Genomic DNA, 22,505 nt, shown 5'->3' with positions numbered 1-22,505 from the left:
CACGCACGCACGTCCGCACGTCCCGCGCCCCCGCCCAGCTGCCCCGGGCCCCGCCCCCAGGGCGCGCACGCCGCCGCGTCCTCGCGTAGCTGGCGGGCGCGGCGATAGGAGCGCCGGGGGGTGCGGGGGCGCGGGGGTTCCAGCGCGCCGGCGGCGGGGCGCGGGGTCGGCCGGGCGCGTTCAGTCCCGCCGCGCGGCCTTTCTGCTCGGCTCGTTCCTGTGTCTTGCGCCGTCTTCATGACACTTCTGCGGCTTACTTTGTGAGGTTTGGAGGTTTAAAAGGGACCTGGAAGTTGTCATTCACGAGTGTCGCCCCTCCACACAGCTTTTGAGGCGTGGTGGTGAGGTCTGATTGTCCGGCACGGCCAGTAAATATCCAGTTCTTAAAACAGCCCAGTTACCTAGCCGCCGCAAGGAGGGGCGGCTCCCTTTTGTCCTGAGCGAAAGGTACGCACCTGTGGGTCAGGAGGTAAGGCCCTGGAGGAAGGGTTTGAGAAAAGGAGGGATGGAGAATCAGGTGCTGAAAGAGGGGGAGACACTCGAGAACTGTATGTTCCGAACTCACACATAATACATGGGAAGTGTAAATGAACTGAGTTGGAAAAGGGGCTGGGGGGGGGGGGGGGGGAGAAGAGGAAGGAGGAGACCTTGAGACAAACTGGACCGAGTTAGGACCGAGTTAGAGGAACTGAGACATAGAAAGGAAAAAGAAAAAATAACCTGAGAGTAATTATATTAATTCAGGACATATCAGAGGGGAGCTGGGATGGAAGGTAGTTAGATGGAGATTAGATCGGTTAGCCAGAAATGGTTTAGGAAAGGTTCCCTAAAATAGAAGAGTAAGGGTAATGAAGCGGTTGGAAGGAAAGAGGGGAAAATTCCCTTCCTCTTCCACGAACACCTTTCCGGATCATGCGTTCATTCAGCAAGCATTTACTGAGTATCCACGGTGTGTGCCAGGCGCAAGGCTTCTGTTCTTTGGAACCCCACAGTCTAATGGGAGAGAAAGACCTGTAAACGAATAATGGCAGCCTTGTGACAAGAGCTGCCATGAACACTGTAAGAAGGCTCTGGACTAGAGGCACTTGGGTGGCTCAGTTGGTTAAGTATCAGACTCTTCACCTGAGGTCATGATCCCACAGTTGGTGAGTTTGAGCCCCAAGTCAGGCTCTGCACTGATAATGTGGAGCCTGCTTGGGATACTGTCTCTCCCTTTCTGCCCCTTCCCCAGTTGTTCTCTCTCTCTCTCTCTCTCTCTCTCTCTCTCTCTCAAAATAAATAAATTTTAAAGAAAGAAAGAAAGCCCTGGATTAGATCTAGTTGGGGAAAGGAGACTTGGAAGTGTGTTTCTAAGTTTCCTAGAGGAGATACTATGTGAGGCAACACTTGGAAAGTGAATTGGAAAAGCATACCGGGCAGAGAAAGTATTTGCAGAGGGCTGGAGACAAGGTAGAACAAAGCCTTTCAGCATGATTAGAGTCCTGGCTTTCAAGAGAGGGACTATCAGAAGAGAGGCTATTGAAATTAGGTCCAAATTTTGCAGGGCCTGGTAGGTCATTTTAAGGAGCTTACAGGTAACCTTCCCTACAGAAGATGGAGAGGTTTGAAGGACATGTTGCATTTGAATCTTAGGAAGGTAACTCTGGCAGACTGTGGGAAAAGAATTGGCCTGAGAGAGTATAGAGCCCCTTATAGAGGCTTCTGAAATAACCTAGGTGAAAAAATGCTGAAGGCTTGAAATAAGTCAGTGGCAATAAGAAACGGAGATGAGGGGAAGAGTTTGAGATGTTTGGGAACTTCTAGCACTGAACATCACACAGCACTGCAGTCTCCTTGTTCTGTCTGCATACGGGCACAGCCGAGCTTGGCTTTACAGCAGGACTTTTGTATTCAACTTTGTATCCGAAGTCACTCTTGCTGAAAGTTAGCAGTATGAATTTGCAAATGAAATACTAGGAGGAATATGGAGAAGACGAGAAGAAAGGAGTATGCCTAGGAGAGTGCTGAGAGGAAGACAGTGAAATGCAGGAAGTCCGTGAATTGGAATGACCGTTCCCCACCTCTTCTTTGGTCCCCAATTCCTCGCCCTCCGGAGACTCCGGGATCTGCAACCAGCGTCCGCTTTTCCCGCCATTCACGGACGGCTCCGCCTCCCTAGAGCTCATTGGCTAAGAGCTCATCAACACCAGATCACGCCCCCTTCGTGACTCCGGCTGTGTTTCCCTGCCTCTTCCTCCCTTACTTGGGGGCCCGCCCCCATCTGCTAGGCCACGCCCATGCCGGAGTCTTCCCTGGAGGCGGGCTTCCTTGGCCCCGCCCTCTCCTGGGGAGGCTCCCGCCAGGGGGCGCCGCGCAACCCGCCGCCTGCCTCCCGCCCGCGAGTCTGGCGCACACACCCCCTCCGCCCCGCGAGCCGGCAGCTCGGAGCCCGCCGGGCTGCGCCGGCTCCTGCTCCGGGAGGGGTCGGCGTCCCGGATGGCCGCGGCAGGGTCTAGGACGCCAAGCGTGTAAGCCACCGGGCATCATGGAGGCAGAGCAGCGGCCGACTACGGGAGCTGGCGAACGGGCGACCCCTGGGCTGGAAGCGGCGCCTCTGGCTGCTCCGGCGCCTGTGACCGCGGCCTCAGGACCGCTGCCCGGGTCTGGGCCCGAGCCCAAGAGAAGGCAACTCGGGACGCTGCTCCAGCCCACGGTCAACAAGTTCTCCCTTCGCGTGTTCGGCAGCCACAAGGCAGTGGAAATCGAGCAGGAGAGGGTCAAGTCAGCGGGGGCCTGGATCATCCACCCCTACAGCGACTTCCGGTACTGGGGCCCCAGCAAGGAGGGCGGGGGACACAGATCCCACCCCCATGGGCCGCGACACGGAGGCAGGGCACGCCTCACCCTCTACAGACTCTTCGTTTCCGGCCCAGGGGTCCTTGGGTGGGACAACAGAGTCACTTCCCCCAGTCTAGCCTGGGAATTCTTGGGCGAGGGATCCCCAGCCGGAGGTCTTCAGTGACTTGACACCAGAGGAGACACTAGAGACCTGGGTTTACCGTTTCAGGAATCCAGAACTCCACTGGACCACAGGGACTACTGGAGTTAGGGACGACTGCCTCCTGCAGTCTTGCCGGCTGGGGATCTGGGAAATTATGCCATGTTCCAAGGCTCGGGGTCAGCCTGAGGGGGAAACCGAGCTCTGCTGTCTCCTACCCCCAGCACCTGCCTAGTTCAACAGGGCCGACTACCAGGAAAAATAGAGACGCTGGCGGGGCGCGGGCCGGGGATGTCCCGGCTGCGGTTCTTGCCGCTGTCCCTGGTGCTGAAGGCGGGATGTAGCGGGGCAGGGCCGGGACTCCCAGCGATGGAGGAAGCAAGACAGGGGCACCCTCCCAGGTGCCTATCAGAGGGACCGAGGGTGGAGGTGGGGCCATTTCACAGTCCCCATCAGGCTGTACCTCTACATCAAGGTCGCTAGGGGAGGAGAGCAGCTCTGTCCTTGGGGGAAATGAAGGACAGCTTTTGGATGAGGACAGTGTGTCCAAAGCACCTCAGGTGGGGAGCAAAATGAGCAGGAAAGATGAGGTGTGGATCAGGAGCCTGGACATCATTTTGAACCCACAGACATACACACTCCCTGAGTGTTCCTCTTTCTCCCATTGTTCCTTTCTCTCCCCTCTTCTTTACTGCCTCATCCCTACCCCAGCAGTGCACCTGTTTTAGCCTCCTGTGATCTCCCCCCCCCCATTTTACCCGCAGATATGTCCCCAGAAGCCGTGTATTATCATGCCGCTTCTCTGTCTTCTCTACTGCATCACCCGCTAAGCTTGTGACTGCCTGTGAGTCAGGCTGTGAAGATGCTCCATGGCTGGGCGAGCCCTCTCCTCTCCTCCCCTCCCCTCCCCACCCCTTCCCGCCCCTCATTTCTCCTCCCCTCCCTCCCCTCCCCTCTGCTCTCAGCACACAGTACAGGACTCTCCAGTGGCCCAGGAGGGAGGGGAAGGTGGGGGGGGGGGGTCAAGGATTTGTTGTTGATGGAAAGCACACGGTCTGAGGGGCTTCCTGGAGACCTGGCTTTGGGGACCCCTGTGCTTCTTTTAGAAGCTGAAGAGATTGATTTTGTAGTCAGAGTCAGAAAGGGGTGAGTCCTGAGTTGATACTGCAATTAGGTGTGTCCTGGAATTAAACCACTCTGGCTAATGCTGTTTTTAACCGCTTCAGACTTCTCTGCATGAAAGCTTCGCTAGCTTCCTCCTGACCTCTCCTTTCCACACTTTCACCACAGCAGTGTGGCTCTCCCCTGCCAGTGCCCTTGTCTGGGCTTGGCCAGAGTGCCAGCAGGCACAGGGAGATTAGGGAAGGAAAGGCGTGCAGAGCTTTTAGCCTCGCTGCCTCAGGATCTCCCGTGGAGCTTCTCTATGTGCAACCCTGTCTGAGGTGCTGGGGAGGGGGGTGGGGCATCCCTAAAAAGCTCAGTTCGGATGGGAGGCAGAACAGACTCCCCCCCCCCCCCCGCCCCATACCCTGACACAGATGAGCAGATCCCAGCAGAGAACCAGGAACTATGGGTCCAGCTGGGTTGGGAAGGGAAGGAGGGGTGGGGTGGGGAGGGCTGGGGAGGGCGTGAAGGCCTAGACTAGGAATGGGCAGAGAGCTGAGATGGAAGCAGCAGCAACCTCTTCAGAAATCTGGGAACAAAAGGTGGGTGAGTCATAAAACCAACCAGTGCTTGTACGGCACTATCGTATCCATTGTCTCAGTGTGTGTGTTTTCAACACTCCTGGGAGGTTAGCACAGGGTAGCTTATCTTTTTGTTTGACTTTAAAATATATGATATAGTGACATAAACCATGCACGTGATATTACGTATATATTATACATATTAAGCAGGTATATGTATCTGTACATATGTACATGTATACAGTGAGGATGTATACATGTAGTGGGTGCGTGTGTATAGCAGGCATCTGGGTAGGATAGTGTATAATGATACATCATGTTGCATATGTATTCAAAATGCACGTGCGTGTGTACATACATATATACGTCTGCGTGCACACACGTGCATATGGAATTCCAAAGCACACCCCCCATAACGACCGTCCGGGTCAGCAGAGACTAGGTGGCTGGCACCCCACGGCATCCTCACTGCTCCCGCGGTCCTTTCCGCAACCTACTTTTCTAACTCCTGAGGCACGCATTTTCTTACTTTTCTTTGTAGTTTTGCCACTTTTCTGTGAATTGCTAAACACTGCAGTTTAGTCTTGCCTGTCTTTGAACTCTGTACAAGTGAACTCATCCACTGTGTATCCTTTTACTTCTCGTTTTGTTCAACATTGAATTTGCAAGATTCAGCATGAGGCTGCCGTTGGGTGGTGTCAGGGTTGTCTGTTATTCTGGGGCGCGAGTATACCACCGTCTATTCACCTACTGTGTTGATCTTATTTATCTGCGTTTTTCTCCGGATGGACGTGTGGGCCATTTCCAGATCCAATGCTGCTATGAACATTTCTGTATACATCTCCTGGAGCTCATATTTCCCTTGAGCGTGTGTATGCTCCTAATGGAATTGCTGGGTGGCAGGGAATGCAAATGTTTAGCTTTACCAGATAATAGCAAACTGGCTTCCCAAATGGTGGTCCCAGTCTACATTCCCGCCAGCTGTAAGTGGCCATCCCGTTATTCGGTAATCCTTGCCCACTCTTGGCTGTATCAGACTATCTGCCGTTTGTCTGGTGGCTGGTGAAGTGTCATCCTGGCCTTCCTCCCCACCCCACCCCCACCTTAGGTTTTACTGGGACCTGATCATGCTCCTGCTGATGGTGGGGAACCTCATTGTGCTGCCTGTGGGCATCACCTTCTTCAAGGAGGAGAACTCCCCACCTTGGATCGTCTTCAATGTCCTCTCTGACACTTTCTTCCTGTTGGATCTGGTACTCAACTTCCGCACAGGCATCGTGGTAGAGGAGGGTGCTGAAATCCTGCTGGCCCCTCGCGCCATCCGGTCTCACTACCTGCGCACCTGGTTCCTGGTCGACCTCATCTCCTCCATCCCCGTGGATTACATCTTCCTGGTGGTGGAGCTGGAGCCACGACTGGACGCCGAGGTCTACAAGACAGCGCGGGCCCTACGCATTGTGCGCTTCACCAAGATCCTCAGCCTCCTGCGGCTGCTCCGCCTCTCCCGCCTCATCCGCTACATACACCAGTGGGAGGAGGTGGGGCAGGGAGGTGGGCAGGGGGGCTCGCAGACCCCTCCGGGACGGCGCTATGGGTGGGGCTCCTGGTGATGCTACGGGGTGAGGCAGCTGGGTGGGCTGCCTCCAAAGTGGGTGGGTCAGTAGCAGGGGCAGAGTGAGGGTTCAGGGGGTACCCCCCGACACACACCCGGAGGTGAGGAGGGCGGAGTGCAGAGGCTGGAGGAGCGCTTGCAGGTTAGCTGGACTCTGGAAGGAGGAAGTGGGAGACATTGGCGTTCCAGCGGCAGGGGAGCAGGATTTAGGGGTGCAGAGTGTGGGCTCTGCAGTTTCTTTGCCTGTGATCGTATCCCAGTTTACTATACGCTATAGGAGGCTTAGTTTTCCTCTTCTAGAAGATGAAAATGTTAAATATACTTACACATGATGAGGTGTATCATAAGGATAAAAGGAAATAATACCTGTAACTTAATACCTCCTAGAACAGTGCCTGGGATATAGTAAGTTGTCAGCGTGTTTTCTGTGAGTGTTACTGGAGAGAAGGGGGCTGTTGGCATGAATCCTCGCACACGTGCCCCGAGGACATGACACCGGGAATGCCCTCTCTCCTCTTTTCCAGTGGGCACAGACTGGGCAGCTTGTGCAGTAGATTTTTTTTTGAGTTTCTGCTGTGACACTGTGTGTGATTCTGGGCACGTGACTGGCATCGATTCCCTCTGTAAGATCAGAGAGTAGTAACACAGCCAACTCTGTATTAGCTGTATGTGTGTGCTGTAGAGCTCTGTGCAAATGAATAATAGCGCATTTTAAAGACCCATGGGGGCTGGGGCTAGAGAGAAGTTCAAGGAGAGAATTGGCAAGGCCAGGAATAGAGGAGGACCGGCGGGGAGGGGTCCTGTCCACAGCAGCCGTTCCTCGGAATCCTCAGATCTTTCACATGACCTATGACCTGGCGAGCGCGGTGGTTCGCATCTTCAACCTCATCGGGATGATGCTGCTGCTGTGTCACTGGGACGGCTGCCTGCAGTTCCTGGTCCCCATGCTGCAGGACTTCCCCCCTGACTGCTGGGTCTCCATCAACCACATGGCGGTGAGGACTCCCACGACTCTGCCTTCCGGGCCCTCGAAGGGCTCTTGTGCTTGAGTAGCAGGGCCGAGCACTGGGGCCGGAGACGGGAGCTGCCGAGCGAGGAGGTGGGGAGCTGAGGGGGGGAGGCTACCTACAGGAAGTGCTTTTGTGTTGGAGGGAGCAGGCAGGGCAGGAAACCTAGGCAAAACGGACCCCCCCCCCCAAGCTGCGGAGAGGCCCCCAGAACCAAACTGAAGTGCCTCCTGGGAGGCCAGTCTGAAGCAGAAAGGGGCACACAGAAGGACCGCCAGAGAGGGAAGGCGGGGGGGCAGGAGGACAAGGAGGCTCTGAGGAGGCTGTCCCCAGCTGTGCAGTACACTCTGCCCTCCAGAACCACTCGTGGGGACGCCAGTACTCCCACGCCCTGTTCAAGGCCATGAGCCACATGCTGTGCATTGGCTACGGGCAGCAGGCACCTGTCGGCATGCCCGACGTCTGGCTCACCATGCTCAGCATGATCGTGGGCGCCACGTGCTACGCCATGTTCATTGGCCATGCCACCGCCCTCATCCAGTCCCTGGACTCTTCCCGACGTCAGTACCAGGAGAAGGTGAGCAGGGGCCGGAGAAGGAAGGGGTGGGCCTGCAGGGGGGGGCTAGGGGCTGGGTAGCTCAATGTGAGGCCTGTGCTCGTGCTCCTGTTGGGTCTCTGTGTCCTTCCCTGCCCTGTGTCCGTTTGTCCCATGCCCGTGTGTGTAACTTCTTCCTTGTTTGGACCTATGTCCCTGTCCCTGGGCCCCTCCTCTGCCCATGTCTGGACTTTCCTGTCACTGTGCTGTGCGTCCTCCCCACATCCACTGCCACCCACATGTCCTTCTGTGGCCCTGTGTACCCCCTCTGTCCATGTTTCACCCCTCCGGGTCTGGCCTGTGTCTGTGATCTTTCTTCCACACGTACCCCGCCACTGCTCCTGCCCCACGCGTGTCTCTGCACCCTCTCACCCACTGCCGTCGCCCGCCCCCCCCCCCCCCCAGTACAAGCAGGTGGAGCAGTACATGGCCTTCCACAAGCTGCCCGCCGACACCCGGCAGCGCATCCACGAGTACTACGAGCACCGCTACCAGGGCAAGATGTTCGACGAAGAGAGCATCCTGGGCGAGCTGAGCGAGCCGCTTCGGGAGGTGGGACTGGGCCCCGGAGGGGGGCTGTGCAAGGACCGGGGCTTCTGGGGTGCCGTCTGGGGTACGGGCTCCTGGTCAGCAGGTGCACCTGTAGGGAGCGGGGCCTGCGGAGGGCCTCGTGGGAGGCCAGGCCTGTGGGGGGGGGGGGGGCTTTTAGGGATTAGGGTCTTTCTTGAAGGTCTTACGGGGGTGAAGGATATGCGGGGAGGGCCTGCAGGGATCTCTGTTTGGGGGGCACGGTCCCGCGGGGATTACGGGAGAGCTCTGGAGGCAGGAGTGCAGGGATGGTCCCAGGCCCACTGAAGCATCCCCATCCTTTGGCAGATCATGACTCCAGGGGTGGGGCCTCTGGAGACAGATGAGCTCGATGGGGGCACCTCGGGGGAGGGGGCGCAGCCTGCCTGACAGGCCCCTCCCCTGCCCAGGAGATCATTAACTTCACCTGCCGCGGCCTGGTGGCCCACATGCCACTGTTCGCCCACGCCGACCCCAGCTTCGTCACAGCGGTGCTCACCAAGCTGCACTTTGAGGTCTTCCAGCCAGGGGACCTCGTGGTGCGCGAGGGCTCCGTGGGCAGGAAGATGTACTTCATACAGCACGGGCTGCTCAGCGTGCTGGCGCGCGGTGCCCGGGACACCCGCCTCACCGATGGATCCTACTTTGGGGGTCAGCAGGCCTCAGGGAGGGTGGGGGGACTGGAGCAGGGGACAGAGGGCAGTTGCTCCCCTGGATCACTGTGCAGAGTTCCTGCCTGGCTGTGTGCAGAGTCAAAGACTTCTAGCCCTTCCCTAGGCCTCCTGAGTCAGAATCTCTGGGCCTGGGGCCTGGAGCTCTGTGGCTTTAAATAGCTTCCTAAGAGATTCTGATTGGTAGCAGCGGGGCGGGGGTGGGGAAAGTTCCTGGGCCACTGGGCCTTCTAAGACCCTCAAGCGGTGAAGTCTGGGGACCCTAGGAGACGAAGGAAAGACAGGAATCGAGCCATACCGTTCCAGGGGCTTGAGTTGGACGGTTCCCTGGCGGGGTGCCCTGTGGGGAGGGTCCCGGGACCCAGGCTGCGTCAGTGGGGGCCACCCCACCAGATGTCCTCTCTCAGGCCCCAAACCACCCCTGCTCGCTAGCATCCCTGGGTGCCCTTTGCCCTTTGGCACTGCTTTTCTCCTTCTGGGTTGCCCTTGGACTTCATGCAAAGGGGTGGGAGGGGCAGGTACACAGAGGGCACTGCCCCAGGCCTGCCCCTTGGACCAGAGCAGAGGAGGTGGCTGGGAATGGAAATGACTGGAATAACAGAGCCAGCGAGGCCCACCTGTGTGCCAGCTTTAATCTGGAGAGAGTGAGAAGGATGGAGGGAGACGATGCTTGGGGCGTCTCAGGGCCTTGGCCCCGGGCAGGGAGGGGGCCGGGTCAGCTGCCGCAGGCCCGGTGAGAGGGCGTTCTGGGGACCGCGGTCCTGAGGGCCTCTTCCTGACTTGGACAGAGATCTGTCTGCTGACGCGGGGCCGGCGCACGGCCAGCGTGCGCGCTGACACCTACTGCCGCCTGTACTCGCTCAGCGTGGACCACTTCAACGCCGTGCTGGAAGAGTTCCCCATGATGCGCCGGGCCTTCGAGACGGTAGCCATGGACCGGCTGCGCCGCATCGGTGAGGCTCGTTCAGCCTGTCTGCCCTGGGTCCTGGCTGCGTCCCCACCCCGCCTCCCCCGCGAGGGGCCCCCAACCTCCCAGGGCCCAGGCTCCAGCGCTTCGGCATCACGCCCCAGCCCGCGCCATTCCCGGCAAATGCCCCGCGAGGCGTCCGGCACAGTGTTCCCTGCCCCTGGAGAGATGGCCCCGTGGCTCCGTGCCGAGTCCTCCTTCCCTCTCACCCTCTCAGAGACATCCTTTCATCCCCGACCCTCTTTCTCCACCCCTGCCTCCCAACCTCCACCCCCACCCCCCATCCCTGTCCTCTCCTTCCCACCCTCACCCGCTGCCGTCCTCTGAGTTCATCTTCTTATGCTCCTGCTCTTTGATACCCGACCTCCAGTTTGGACTCCTTCCCCATCTCCAATCTCTCCCTCCCCGGACCATTTCTAGGCAAGAAGAATTCTGTCCTGCAGCGGAAACGCTCCGAACCAAGTCCGGGCAGCAGCGGGGGCACCATGGAGCAGCACTTGGTGCAGCACGACAGGGACATGGCCCGGGGCGTTCGGGGCCTAGCCCCAGGCACAGGAGCTCGGCTCAGCGGAAAGCCAGTGCTGTGGGAGCCCCTGGTGCACGCGCCTCTGCAGGCGGCCGCCGTGACCTCCAGTGTGGCCATCGCCCTGACTCACCAGCGGGGCCCTCTGCCCCTCTCCCCTGACTCTCCAGCTACCCTCCTCGCTCGCTCTGCCCGACGCTCAGCAGGCTCCCCGGCCTCCCCACTAGTGCCCGTCCGAGCTGGCCCTCTGCTGGCCCGGGGCCCGTGGGCATCCACCTCCCGCCTGCCTGCCCCACCTGCCCGAACCCTTCATGCCAGCCTGTCCCGGGCTGGGCGCTCCCAGGTGTCGTTGCTGGGTCCCCCCCCGGGAGGAGGTGGACGGCGACTAGGACTTCGGGGCCGTCCCCTCTCCGCCTCCCAACCCTCTCTGCCTCAGCGGGCAGCTGGTGATGGCTCTCCTGGGCGTAAGGGCTCAGGAAGTGAACGCCTGTCCTCCTCAGGACTCCTGGCCAAGCTGCCAGGGACAGCTCAGTCGCCCAGGCCATCAGCGCCTGAGCCAGCTGCCCCCCGGGGCCCCCAGCTCTCTGCCAACATGTGAAACCCTTGGGTAAGCTCTTGGGTGCGCCAGTGTGTGCCCGAGGGCAGATGCCTCTTGGGGAGGGCCAAGGAGACCCGAAACACGGCCCTGTGGGAATATCTCCCCAGGAGATGGCCTCTGTCCTCAGCTCAGGCACCCTGCAGCCTGTCTGACATCCTCCTAATCCACTCACCCGTTCATCAAACGTACTGAGCGCCTACCACATTCAAGACACTGTGCCAGGCGCTACATGTCTTCACTGCCAAGTAGAAGTGACTCTAAGGCCTCCGAGCAGGGTGTTCCCCTGGGATAGTCCTGCCAGGCGCAGGCTCAGCCCCAGGCCCCCGCCTCACGAAGCACAAGTCCTTGTCCCTCCCCCCATCACTGCCAAGCAACTAGATGTCTCTGTTTCCCTGCCCTTGACCCCACAGGAACCACCTGCTGTGGGTTGACTTCTGTCTCCCTGGCACAGCCGGGCACTGCCAGTCACCTGTGCCTCCGCTGCTGTCAACAGATATCTTGGCTCCCCAGCGTGGGCACCCACCATCACTGCCGCGTGTGGCCCCTCCCCCTCCATGCCTCCTGCCCCCCCCCCACTACTGTGGGAACACCTGTCTCCTGTCAAGTTTGCTGCACCTTCTGTCCCTGTGGTACAACTGTCTTTGTAAACTGGGAGCAGCCTCTTCCCTGCCCCAGTGGTGTCCCCCTTGAGGCCAAGGGACGGTTGGCACGTCCCTATTTAATGTGCCAGCCTGGATCCCCCAGGTGGGGGGCAAGCGGCTGAATCCTTAGGTGGCCATTTTTTTCTTTCCTTCCTCCCTTCCTTGTTTATTCTTATTTATTCAATCATGTAATAATTGTATTTATTCATTTGCTAGTTTTATTTATCATTAATTCATTTTATTCAGCCATTCCGTGATCCATCCCTCCCTACCTGTCCTTATAGGGTCCTCGCTCAGCTCTATCAGCAGGCAGCGATATTGAGCCCTCTCCCTACAGGGAGCTGCAGAAGGGTGGACTCTTGCTACTTTTAAGGGTTTTGTTCCGAGCTTAGAGTTTACCATTGGTGAGAGTAAGGGGAGGACCTGAGACATCCGAGCCCGGGGAAGGGCAGGCCCGTCAGTACCTTTGCCTTCCCAGGCACAAGGGAAATCCCTTGCCCCACGTCCCAGGCCCCATGTCCGCTCTACAGTATCAGAGAATGCAGGGCCAGGACCCTAAGTCATCTTTCTCTCGGGTGAAGAGTCCCGGGTTGTATAATCACTCCCAAACAGCTGGGTTTAGAAAGAAGCTAGAGATACTTGTCTTGGCTCCTGGGTTGTGTGGGGACCAAGGTGGGCAGGAAGGAATGTCTGGGTGCAGGAGGAAGCAGCGGGGCCTCTGACCCAGCAAGGCACGAGGTGGGCATGAGAACAGCCAGGCAGCGGCCTACTTGTGAGGACAGTGACGAGATGAGCCCACGCGGCTCTCTGTGCTCCCCGGCACTGGTCTACCCCAGTTTCCCCCAGAACGGCGGTGCTTTGACGTCACTGTGTCACGGTGAGGAAAGAGGTGGCATTCTCCCCAGGAGATGCATGAGGGCCACACTGAGGGTATCAGACGGCATGGATACGGAACATTTTTTAAATGGTGGCTTTGTGGAGACTGTGGACATGATGGCCCTGTTCCCCTCCTCCCCGCACCCCCCCCCCCCCAGTGTGGGAAGCCCGGAGGAATAGAATTAACCAGTTAAGCTAGGATTAAAGGCTCAGAGCATCTTAGGCTGAGAGCATTGGGTGCAGGGACGGGAGGACTGGTGCTTCCAGATGGCCGGTGCTTAATTGGACACAGACTTAAGGGGCCTGCGTGAAATGGAGCGGGGAAGGGGCACCCTGGGATGGGGCTGGATGGCAGATGTGGCCTAGGCAGGGAGGGAGGAGAGCAGAGAAGACGGCCGTGGGACCGTAGGGGTGTGGGGTGGAGGGGGTGGGGGTCCGGGTTGGGCTGTGTCAGCGGGGCATGGCATCTCAGGACACGCTCAGCACCCTCATGATGTTGGTGTAGCCAGAGCCAGGTCGCCAGCCTGTCACCACAATCACCAGGTCCCCAACGCGGAGGAAGCCATGGAGCTTTCCTAGCAGGGGTGCGGGAGGAAGATGACCATCAGCCGTTGGGGGACGCTGGCCAGCCCCACAGTGAGAACCAGCCGCCACCCTCCGTCTCCTCCAGTGCAGTGTCCCATAGGTGGCGCCACAGAGAGTGTGTCCACGGGGCAGTGCGGGCCGGGTGGCTAGGTACTGGGCCTGCTGCCAGTGTTGCCACGCCCCCGGGAAGAGACGGAGTATGATCACAGCCACACAGCTGGGGGGACGGGGTCCCCCTTGTATCTCACCTCTTGCTCCTTACGTCCCATCCAGCTCCAGCAGCGGCAGCTGGGCCGACCCCTCTCCCACTGCCCTCCTCAGTGTGTCCCCTGGCCCCCGGAGGCCCAAATAGCCCGGTGTCTTAGTGACCTTCTCAGGGGAAATCTGGGACCAGAGGAGGGAGGCGAGGCCCTTCGAGTGGGTGTGGAAAGTGGGGTCGGGGGCCTGATGACACAGACCCAGGGCTGGGTGGGGAGGAAACCGAGGTGGCTCACCACTCTCAATGCCAAATTGGACCCGGTGATCCACATCGTCTGCCCAGATGGCCTCTGGAGGTTTACTGTAGAGCACGGGGAAGACCCCTCGGAACAGGTGGGCCTGCCGGGCAGCCTGGGCAGAGCGGGTGACGGCAATGACCATTGCCCGAGGTCGGTACCGAGACAGCAGCTGTGCTGAGCTGCAGGAGGTGGAGAAGGTCTCAGAACAGTGAGGCAGTAGTGAGCCAGGAAACAAGAGTTGGGGTTCTGGTCCCAGGTGTCACAAACAAGCTGTGTGGCCCTGGGTAAGTCATCATATACCTCCGGGCCTTGTTTTTCTCACCTGTAAAACGGGCATAAGAATGCCTGCCCTTTTTAGCACATAAGGAAGATAAGAGGTAATGAAGGATATATCGAGGCAGATAATAAGAAACTTCTGGAGAAACGTGAAACCCTATCGTACTTAACTCACAAATGTCTCTTGTTAATCCTGACGACTCCACGAGAAAAAGTGGTCTATGGAGCCTGGGTGACTTACCCGAGGTCTCAGGGCCGATTTGAGAACAAAGACTTGAACTAAAACCTTCTGGGACCTTCTGGAACATTCAGCATTGTAAGGCTTTGTGGGGTGAAAGTAGAGGACTTGCTCAGGGGCCCTAGATGCCCAGATGGCCTGGAAGCCAATGTGCCCAGTGATGTCACACTGCCCTTCCAGCTCCCTGGAGCTCACTAGCACAGTTCCTGCTGTGCCCAAGGCCGGCCCCTGCTGGCCTCCTGCTCTCCTGGAGCTCCCTCTGCTCTGGCCCCAGAATCCTATCCTTCGTCTCTGATGACAAGGCCGAACCCAGGCCCGGGGCCCGTCCCAGTGTGCCCCTGACCCAAAGCTCTCTCTCGGTGCTGCCGGCGTCCTCCTTACCGGCCAGACTTGGTCAGCACGACAATGGCAGCAGCACAGCACTTGAAGGAGGCCTCCACCGCGCCGATGGCAGTGACCTCAGTGGGATCCCGGCTCAGTGGCGCCACCCGGCGCAGCTCCTCAAACAGCTGCCGGTGGTAGATGGCAGCCTCGGCCTCCCGGGCGATCTGCAAACACCAGGAGGTCAGGCGGGGGCGGGGCGCTGGAGCCCGGAAGGGGCGGGGCTTCCGGCGCATCTGTCTCGGTGGGGCGCCCCTACCGCGTGCTGCATCTTTACGGCCTCCACCGGAAATTTGCCCTTGGCGGTCTCCCCCGACAGCATGATGCAGTCCGCCCCGTCCAGCACAGCGTTCGCTACATCGCTCGTCTCTGCCCGGGTCGGCCGGGGCTTGGCGATCATGCTCTCCAGCATCTGGGGGACATCTGGGCGTCAGAGCTGTAGCAGTCACACTCTGCCTGGGGTCCCTGCCCAAGCTACTTCTCTGCCACTCTCAGAGGGCCCTGAAAGCCAGGGTCACGGCCACAAACTGTGTGACTCTGGCTGTCCCGTTTCCTCGTCTCAAAACGGGGGCTCACGGTCTCTCTTCCCAGCTCGGTCGCTTGAGGATCAAACACTGGACGGCAAAATGTGCCAGAGACCGAAGGTGAGGATGTTCACCCTCCCCCAGCCCAGAGAACGCGCGGGGTCCCCGAGGGCTCACTCCAGACCTGCGTGGCACACACAACGGGCTTGCCCGCCAGGTTGCAGCGTCCGATCATCATCTTCTGAGCCAGGAAAACCTTCTCAGGTGGGATCTCGATGCCCAGGTCTCCTCGAGCCACCATGATGCCGTCGCTCACCTCCAGGATCTCATCAAACCTGGGCGGTTGGGGTGTCAGGGCTCAGGAAGCGCCAGGAGACGCCAGGGAGAGGCAGGCTGGAGAAGAGGCAGGGCTTGGGGGATGCCTGGGGCCTGGTGGGGACAAGGACCAAGCCTCACCTCTTCACGCCTTCGTGGTTCTCGATTTTGCTAATGATCTTGATGTTCCGTCCTTCCGGCCCCAGAACTTCCCGGATGGCAGCCACGTCACTGGCTTTCCGCACAAAGGAGGCAAACACGATGTCTACTTCATGCTCCACCCCGAAGCGCAGGTCCTGGGCATCCTGCTCGGACAGCCCCGGCAGGTCCACCTGGGTTCCGGGCAGGTTCACGCCCTTGCGGCTGCCCAGGACGCCGCCGTTCTCCACGTGGGTCTCCAGCCCCTCCGGGCCTGCAGGCATGGAAAGAGCCAGCGTAGGTCAGGGGCGAGCCGGGGGCAGAGTCGTGGAGGGCGGGCACGGGGCGTGGGCCCCCAGGAAATCAGGAACCCGTGTCCTATTGTCTGGCCACCTTGGGGCCTGGGCTGTGCACGGAACAGGCACCGGTGGGCGTCCGTGGGAGGGACGACTAACCCGGCAGTCCGGCCCCAACCTGGGCTGAGCCCTCAAGCCTGGACCCCGCGGGCTCCGGGGACGGGTGGGGGAGGGCGCTGGCCAGGGGCGGGGGCGGCGGGTCTACGAGGCGAGGGGGCCAGGGAGAAGGAGCGCACCCCGCGTCCCCGTGGCTGGGGCGGAGGCCCATCCGCACCGATTTTCTGCACCTGGAGGGAGATGAGCCCGTCGTCTATGTAGATGCGGCTCCCCACCGACACGACCTTGACGATATTGGGGTAGTCTACCCACACGGTGTTCGCGTCCCCCCGCGTCCGGAACGCCGGGTCCACGGTCACCAGCACCCGGGAGCCCTTCACTAGCTCCACTTCCGTCTCGGGGCCCTAGGGGCGGGGCCAGAGGGGCCGTGAGACCCGCCCCCGGGCCCCCCCACCCCCGGCCCCGCCCCCAAGCCCCGCCCCTCTCACCCCCCGCAGGACCCCGGTGCGTATCTCGGGTCCCTTGGTGTCCAGAGCGATGGCCACGGGTCGGTAGCTGAGCGGAGAAGTTGCAAAGCTCTGCACGGCCTCCCGGATGTTGGCGATGGACTGAGCGTGGTACTGCGGACCAGAGAGCGGGCGTTTCAGGGGAAGGTCGCCAGGGCCCCCCCACCCCCGTCCCGCGCAGGCCTTGGCCCCGCCCCGCCCCGCCCCGCACCTCATGGGAGCCGTGCGAGAAGTTGAGGCGCGCAATGTTCATCCCGGCCTTGATCATCTCCTTGAGGCGCTCCACCGACTGCGAGGCCGGCCCTGGAAGCGGGGATCCGCTCAGGCGACCGACCTGCTTCCCAAAGCCGGGGGGGGGGGGGGGGGGGGGGGGGGCGGGCGGCAAACCCATCACCGCGCCACGGGAGGCCGGAGACCCGACCTTTATTCCCTGAGCAGCCTCTACTCCCCCGTCAGCAGCTCTGCTCCCCTCTGCAGCCAACACCTGCCTCCCGGGGGTGGGGGCGCTGTGGGGGGCTCGGAGGGGAGCGTCCTCAGCCGGGCGGCGATGTAGGTGCTGCGGGGCGGGGGTCCCCCGGCGCGGGAGGGGGCACGGCAGGAGACGGCTGCCGGGTGGGGCATTTGGGGTCCGTCTGGGCCTTTGGAGTCGAGAGGCCTCCTAGGCCCAAGCGAGCTGCCCTGCCCCCCCCCCCCCCCCCCGCCCCCTGTTCTTCCTTGTTCGGGCTCCAGTCGGCGCTGGCCTCCCGCCTCGCCGGCACCTCTTCCTGCCAGGGTCACCAGGAACCTCGGTGTCGCTAAATGCAGCCACTGGCCCCTCGGCAGCACCTGACACGCGTCCTCACGTGGCTTCCAGGACGCGCCCCTCCTGGCTTCCTGCTCCCGGGACGGCCGCTCCTTCTCTGCCTCTCTTGCTCCCCCCCTCCCCTCGCCCTTAACATCAGATGCCTGATTCTCTTCGCTCCCTTGGTGGTAGTCTGGTGGCTTCAAATGCCATCTAGATACTGGCACCTCCCACATTTATATCTGCCACTCGGACCCTGCCCCAAACCCAGACCTGTGTTTCTGGTTGACTCTGTGCCCCTCAAACTCCCCCGCCCCTAGCGAGCTCCTATCTCCTCCCCTCAAAACCTCTCCTCCACCGTCTTTCCTGCTCAGTTGAAAATGCGACCTTCTAGTTGACTCCTCTCTGGTTCCTTCTTCAGCCCCCCCCCCCCACCGCCATGTCCGACCCATCTGGAAATCCTGTCAACTCTGCCTTCCAAATGCTTTCGGAGCCCGTCTTGTCTCACCACCGCCACTGCCCCTACCTGGTCTGAGTCAGAAACACTGCAGGAGGGGCGCCTGGGTGGCTCAGTCCGTCAAGTGTGGGACTTGATCTCTGGTTGGTTGGTTCAAGCCCAGCATCAGGCTCTGTGCTGACAGCTCAGAGCCTGGAGCCTGCTTCCCATTCTGTGTCTCCCTCCCTCTCTGGCCCTAACCCCCTCGCATTCTGTCTCTGTCTCTCTCAAAAATAAATAAACATTTAAAAATTTTTTTTTTTTTTTAATTTTTAAGGGGCACCTTGGTGACTCAGTCGGTTGAGCGTCCAACTTCGGCTCAGGTCATGATCTCCCAGTTGGTGAGTTCGAGCCCCACGTCAAGCTCTGTGCTGACAGCTCGGAGCCTGGAGCCCGCTTCCGATGCTGTGTCTCCCTCTCTCTCTGACCCTCCCACGCTCACACACTGTCTCTCTCTCTCAAAAATCAACATTAGAAAAATTAAAAATCTTTTTTAAAAATTAAAAACAAAAAGAAGCACCTCAGCAGCCACATGGGCTCTTGGTCCCACCGCCACCCCAGTCTCCCCAGTACAGCCAGGGCGGCCCTCGGGGGAGACCGGCCATTCTCCTGCTCATTGCTGGGCCATCGTCTCCCACTTCTCTGGGTGGGGGGACCCCACTCAGACTCTGACAATGGCTACCAGGCCCTACATGGCCTTCTTCTCTCTACAATACCCTCATCCAGCCACTCTCCCCTTGATGTCTTCTAACCGTCCCGGCCTCTTTGACTCAGGGCCTGTGTGCTGGCTGCCCCCTGGTCTGGAACTCTCCCCCACCCGCCACAGACACCGCCCTCCTCACATCTCCTTCCGTCTCTGCGCAGATCTGATCTTCTCCCCGCTTGGGACGGCAGCCTGCTCCCCCCCCCCCCCGCCCCGCCCTGGGGTCCCTTCCTCCACTCCATTTTTCTCTTTTCCATTGTTCGTATCACTTTTTCACGTGCTAAATAGTTTACTCCTTTTTAAGTTATTATGTTTAGCGTTTTTCCATTTTTATTATTTTGAGAGAGAGAGAGAAAGAGCACACGTGGCAGAGGGTCAGAGCGAAGGGGAGACAGAATCCCAAGCAGGCTCTGCAACAGCGCAGAGCCCGATGTGGGGCTCGAACCCAGAAGCTGGGAGATCGTGACCTGAGCCGAGGTCAAGAGTCGGACGCTTAGCTTAACTGACTGGGTCACCCCGGTGCCCCTACAGTTAGTGTTTACTGTCTCACCCAGCTGGGTTGTCAGCTCCCCAAGGGTCGGGATCTTTGCTTCGCTGATCTACCCCCAGGGCCTGGGCCTGACACCTTGGCTACCAAGCGCTCAACAAGTATCTGTTGAATGAATGACCCGGTCTGAGGTCCGGGAGGCTGGGTGGGTGGGTGGGGGGGGTTGCTTACCGATGGTGGCGATGATGCAGGTACTGCGGGCGGCCACGGGCTCCGAGTCGATGTCCAGCAGGCACAGGTGCTCCAGGAAGGTGTCCGCCATGGCGGCCGACAGCTGCTGCCGCCCGAAGAAGGCCGTGCCCAGCTCGTGGGCCAGCTGGGCCCCGCTGACCCGCCGTAGGTACCCGGCTGGCCCTGCAGCAGAAGAGGGCTGTGTGGGCCCCCGCCTCACCGCCCCCCCCCCCCTCCATCCCCGCGCTGCGCTCCCGCCCTGAGCGCTCCAGGTTTCCCGGGGTCCCTCCTCGGGCCTGGGCACTCTACATGCGTTATCCTACCTAGTTCCAAGGATCCTGTGGAGCAAGTACCGTTACGTGCTCTGCGAGTGTCCCCACTTTCCAGAGAAGGAGACAGGGGTTGAGGAAGATTAAATAAATTGCCCCAGATCATAGAACTTCTAAGTAACAGAGATGGGATGCATGTCCGGGTCTGACCCACTCCGGCCTGCCCTCACGACCCCGACCTCCTGCCCTTCAGCTGCTGACTTCCCTCAGCCCCGGCCCATCACCATCTCTGGTCCACACTGGCTGCTCATTGTCCAGAATCACCCGGTCCCCTTTCCTAAGGTTCCCGTTTCCTTCCTTCCAATTGGTGGACTTCCCGAGCCCCTCCTCTGAGTTCCCCAGCCCCTTCAATGCTACTCTGGTCCCAGGGTCCCCGGAGCTTGACCCGGCCCAGCCCAGAGGAGCCCCACGTCCAGCCGCACCCTCCATGCTCCCGGGTGCCCGCCTGTCTCTGGGTGTCTGCCCCACACTGTCTGTGGCCGAGACACGAGGCACGAGGCTAGGGAGCAGTTGTGCGTGCTGGTTAAAGTGTCACCACCAGGGGCCAGAGTCCAGGCAACACGGGCATACCCCGTGGTTCCCGTGCGGCAGGCTCCTGTGTGCTCTGCCTACAGGCGCTGGGAAAGAGGCTCAGGCCAGGGCCCAAAACTTAACACCGGGGAGACTCCAATAAACACAGACCCCCCCACACACACCCTCGCCCCAATGCCAAGGCCCTCTCGGCCGGCAGCAGATGTCTATTATTTGTATCTCTACCTCCGCTCCTGATTTCCACCCTCGTTGCCTCCTATGCAGTGGCTTCTGTTGCCTCTCCTTACCTCCTGGAGCCCCAATCAGGACGGTATTTATGAAGTCCCTTAGGGAATTCGAGATCCTTGACCAAACGTCCTGGGGTGGCACATTCTCCTGGCGGGACATGCTACAAAGGGAGGGACTATGTGTGGGGTGGGAGCATGACAAAACTACTGTCTTATCTAAGGGGCCAGAGGAGAGAAGAGGGGCACGCCCTGCTGGCTGCCCGGGTCCCCACACGCTGTCCCTCCCCCAGGCTTGCACGTGCTCTGCCCCGTCTCCTGGCATTTCCCCGTCTCTCATCCATTTTTCCCGATAAGTCTTCAATCCACTCACGCTGTCATCAACCTGAATAGAGATTTTGGTGATACGGCCCCTTTTCCTTTGTCCTTTATTGAAATGAGCCCTAGATGAATCCGGGAACAGGAGCATTTATGGTAGAGACTGGAGCCTGAAGGGAGGGCTTGGGGAGCACTTTGATGGTGTGGGGACAGTCTCTGGACGGGCTCTGATGGCATCGCCGTCACCGGGACACCGGCTACCTTTTGCTCATTGACCAATACTTATGGACCACCTACTTCGTGCCAGGTCCTGAGGATACAACGGTGGGCAAAACAGGGCCTTTGTCCTCTATGGAATTAGCAGTGTGGGGAGACAGCCTATAAACAAGCACCAAAGAAATGAATATAGAACCACAAAGTTTGTAAATGCTGTTAAAGAACAGATCAGGGTGTCAGAGCAGCAAAGTCAACAGGGAGGAAAGAGAGAAGTGTATTTTATTTTAGAGTTTATTTAGGGGCATCTGGGTGGCTCAGTCAGTTAAGTGTCCAACTTCAGCTCAGGTCATGATCTCACAGCTCGTGAGTTTGAGCCCCGCGTCGGGCTCTGGGCTGACGGCTCAGAGCCTGGAGCCCGCTTGGGATTCTGTGTCTCCCTCTCTCTCTGCCCCTTCCCTGCTCGCGCTCTGTCTCTCTCTCTCTTCCTCAAAAAGAAACATTAACAAAATTTTAGGGGCGCCTGGGTGGCTCAGTCGCTTAAGCGTCCGACTTCAGATCAGGTCATGCTCTCGTGGTTTGTGGGTTCGAGCCCCGCATCGGGCTCTTTGCTGACAGCCCGGAGCCTGGAGCCTGCTTCGGATTCTGTGTCTCCCTCACTCTCTGCCCCTCCCCCACTCACACTCTGTCTCTCTTTCCTTCAAAAATAAATAAACATTTAAAAAATATTTAAAAAAATAAATTTTAAAGTTTGTTTATGTATTTTGAGAAGGGGGAGGAGCAGAGAAGGAGAGGGAGAGAGAGAATCCCAAGCAGCCCCCATGCTCAGCTCCAAGCCCCACGTGGAGCTCGATCCCATGACCAGGAGATCACGACCTGAGCCGATACCAAGAGTTGGACGCTCAACCGACTGAGCCATCCAGGTGTCCTGAGAAATGTATTTTAGGTGAGAGGGTTTGGTCAGGCCTCTTTGAAGTGTGATCATATTTAAGTTGGGATTTGAAGGATGAGAAGGAGCTAGTGGGGACAATTGGAAGAAAGGAGTTTTTCTGTGGGGTTGGAAATAATATGTGTCGATGCTTTGAGGAAAGAAAAGGCCTAGTGCTGGGGGCCGGGGGGGGGCACTGACGCCGTGTGCCCGGTGGAGGGGCGTATGTGCAGGGGTCAGGAGGCCGGGTGCCCGGCGGAGGGGCATGGGCCCTGTGACACTGGAGACACAAGCAGGGACTTGGAGGGCACCGGTGGAGTGGCCTGACGCAGCGGACACTCTAGATCCCTGTCACTGGCAGGTGGGGGGGATCACAGAGTAGCAGCGGCCAGTGTGAGGAGCAAGCCCGGTGGGAGGCAGTGGAGAGACAGATGTGCGATGTGTCTGGACAAGAGCACACAGGGTGGAATGATGGATGCGGGGAGGATGCGGGGCCAGGCAGACGGAGACTTCCATCCCCTGAAGGATGGCGCTGGGTGGGGTCTGGCTTGACCAGTCGGGTAGATGGCAGTGCCATTTACTGAGACCAGTAACCAGTTTGTGGGAGAAACATTCAAGGTTTTAGTTTTATTTATTTATTTTTTTGAGAGAGAGAGAGAGCGAGCGAGCACG

General features: G+C 59.3%; 2 protein-coding genes across 5 annotated transcripts; one reads left to right on the top strand and one right to left on the bottom strand.

The window, feature by feature from the left end:
• The first annotated feature begins 122 nt into the window (after positions 1-122).
• Positions 123-12,051, top strand: HCN3 (hyperpolarization activated cyclic nucleotide gated potassium channel 3). Its single transcript, XM_047840656.1, has 8 exons — positions 123-2,802; positions 5,771-6,200; positions 7,108-7,269; positions 7,640-7,858; positions 8,282-8,428; positions 8,854-9,094; positions 9,903-10,067; positions 10,502-12,051. The coding sequence occupies exons 1-8, from the start codon at positions 2,525-2,527 to the stop codon at positions 11,200-11,202; spliced, it is 2,343 nt and encodes a 780-aa protein (XP_047696612.1). The 5' UTR covers positions 123-2,524; the 3' UTR covers positions 11,203-12,051.
• PKLR (pyruvate kinase L/R) lies at positions 12,036-20,560 on the bottom strand. Of its 4 annotated transcripts, none has more exons than XM_047840652.1 (11): positions 20,438-20,560; positions 19,291-19,473; positions 16,804-16,895; positions 16,575-16,706; positions 16,304-16,490; positions 15,677-15,947; positions 15,405-15,555; positions 14,956-15,108; positions 14,697-14,863; positions 13,799-13,980; positions 12,036-13,294 (listed from the first exon to the last, which is right to left on the bottom strand). In XM_047840652.1, exons 1-11 carry the CDS (start codon positions 20,535-20,537, stop codon positions 13,188-13,190), a joined length of 1,725 nt encoding a protein of 574 aa, XP_047696608.1. In that variant the 5' UTR covers positions 20,538-20,560; the 3' UTR covers positions 12,036-13,187. The 4 variants fall into 4 exon arrangements, with proteins under 4 accessions (XP_047696608.1, XP_047696607.1, XP_047696609.1 ...); XM_047840651.1 differs by lacking the exon at positions 20,438-20,560 and adding an exon at positions 19,614-19,725; XM_047840653.1 differs by lacking the exons at positions 19,291-19,473; positions 20,438-20,560 and adding an exon at positions 17,081-17,445.
• Between the last annotated feature and the right edge of the window lie 1,945 nt (positions 20,561-22,505).

The sequence above is a fragment of the Prionailurus viverrinus genome, chromosome F1, assembly GCF_022837055.1.
Source record: "Prionailurus viverrinus isolate Anna chromosome F1, UM_Priviv_1.0, whole genome shotgun sequence".
NCBI lineage: Eukaryota > Metazoa > Chordata > Mammalia > Carnivora > Felidae > Prionailurus > Prionailurus viverrinus.
This window is presented reverse-complemented; position numbering and strand designations above follow the sequence as displayed.

Excerpts from the sequence above, each read along its gene's own strand:
- HCN3 (XM_047840656.1), top strand. The coding sequence starts at position 2,525 with ATGGAGGCAGAGCAGCGGCCGACTACGGGAGCTGGCGAACGGGCGACC. Across the intron at positions 7,270-7,639 it reads TCTCCATCAACCACATGGCG|AACCACTCGTGGGGACGCCA; the intron begins GTGAGGACTCCC and ends TCTGCCCTCCAG. Across the intron at positions 8,429-8,853 it reads TGAGCGAGCCGCTTCGGGAG|GAGATCATTAACTTCACCTG; the intron begins GTGGGACTGGGC and ends TCCCCTGCCCAG.
- PKLR (XM_047840651.1), bottom strand. The coding sequence starts at position 19,725 with ATGATCTGGGGCAATTTATTTAATCTTCCTCAACCCCTGTCTCCTTCT. Across the intron at positions 16,491-16,574 it reads GCACCGGGGTCCTGCGGGGG|GGCCCCGAGACGGAAGTGGA; the intron begins GTGAGAGGGGCG and ends CCCCGCCCCTAG. Across the intron at positions 15,556-15,676 it reads AACCACGAAGGCGTGAAGAG|GTTTGATGAGATCCTGGAGG; the intron begins GTGAGGCTTGGT and ends CCAACCGCCCAG.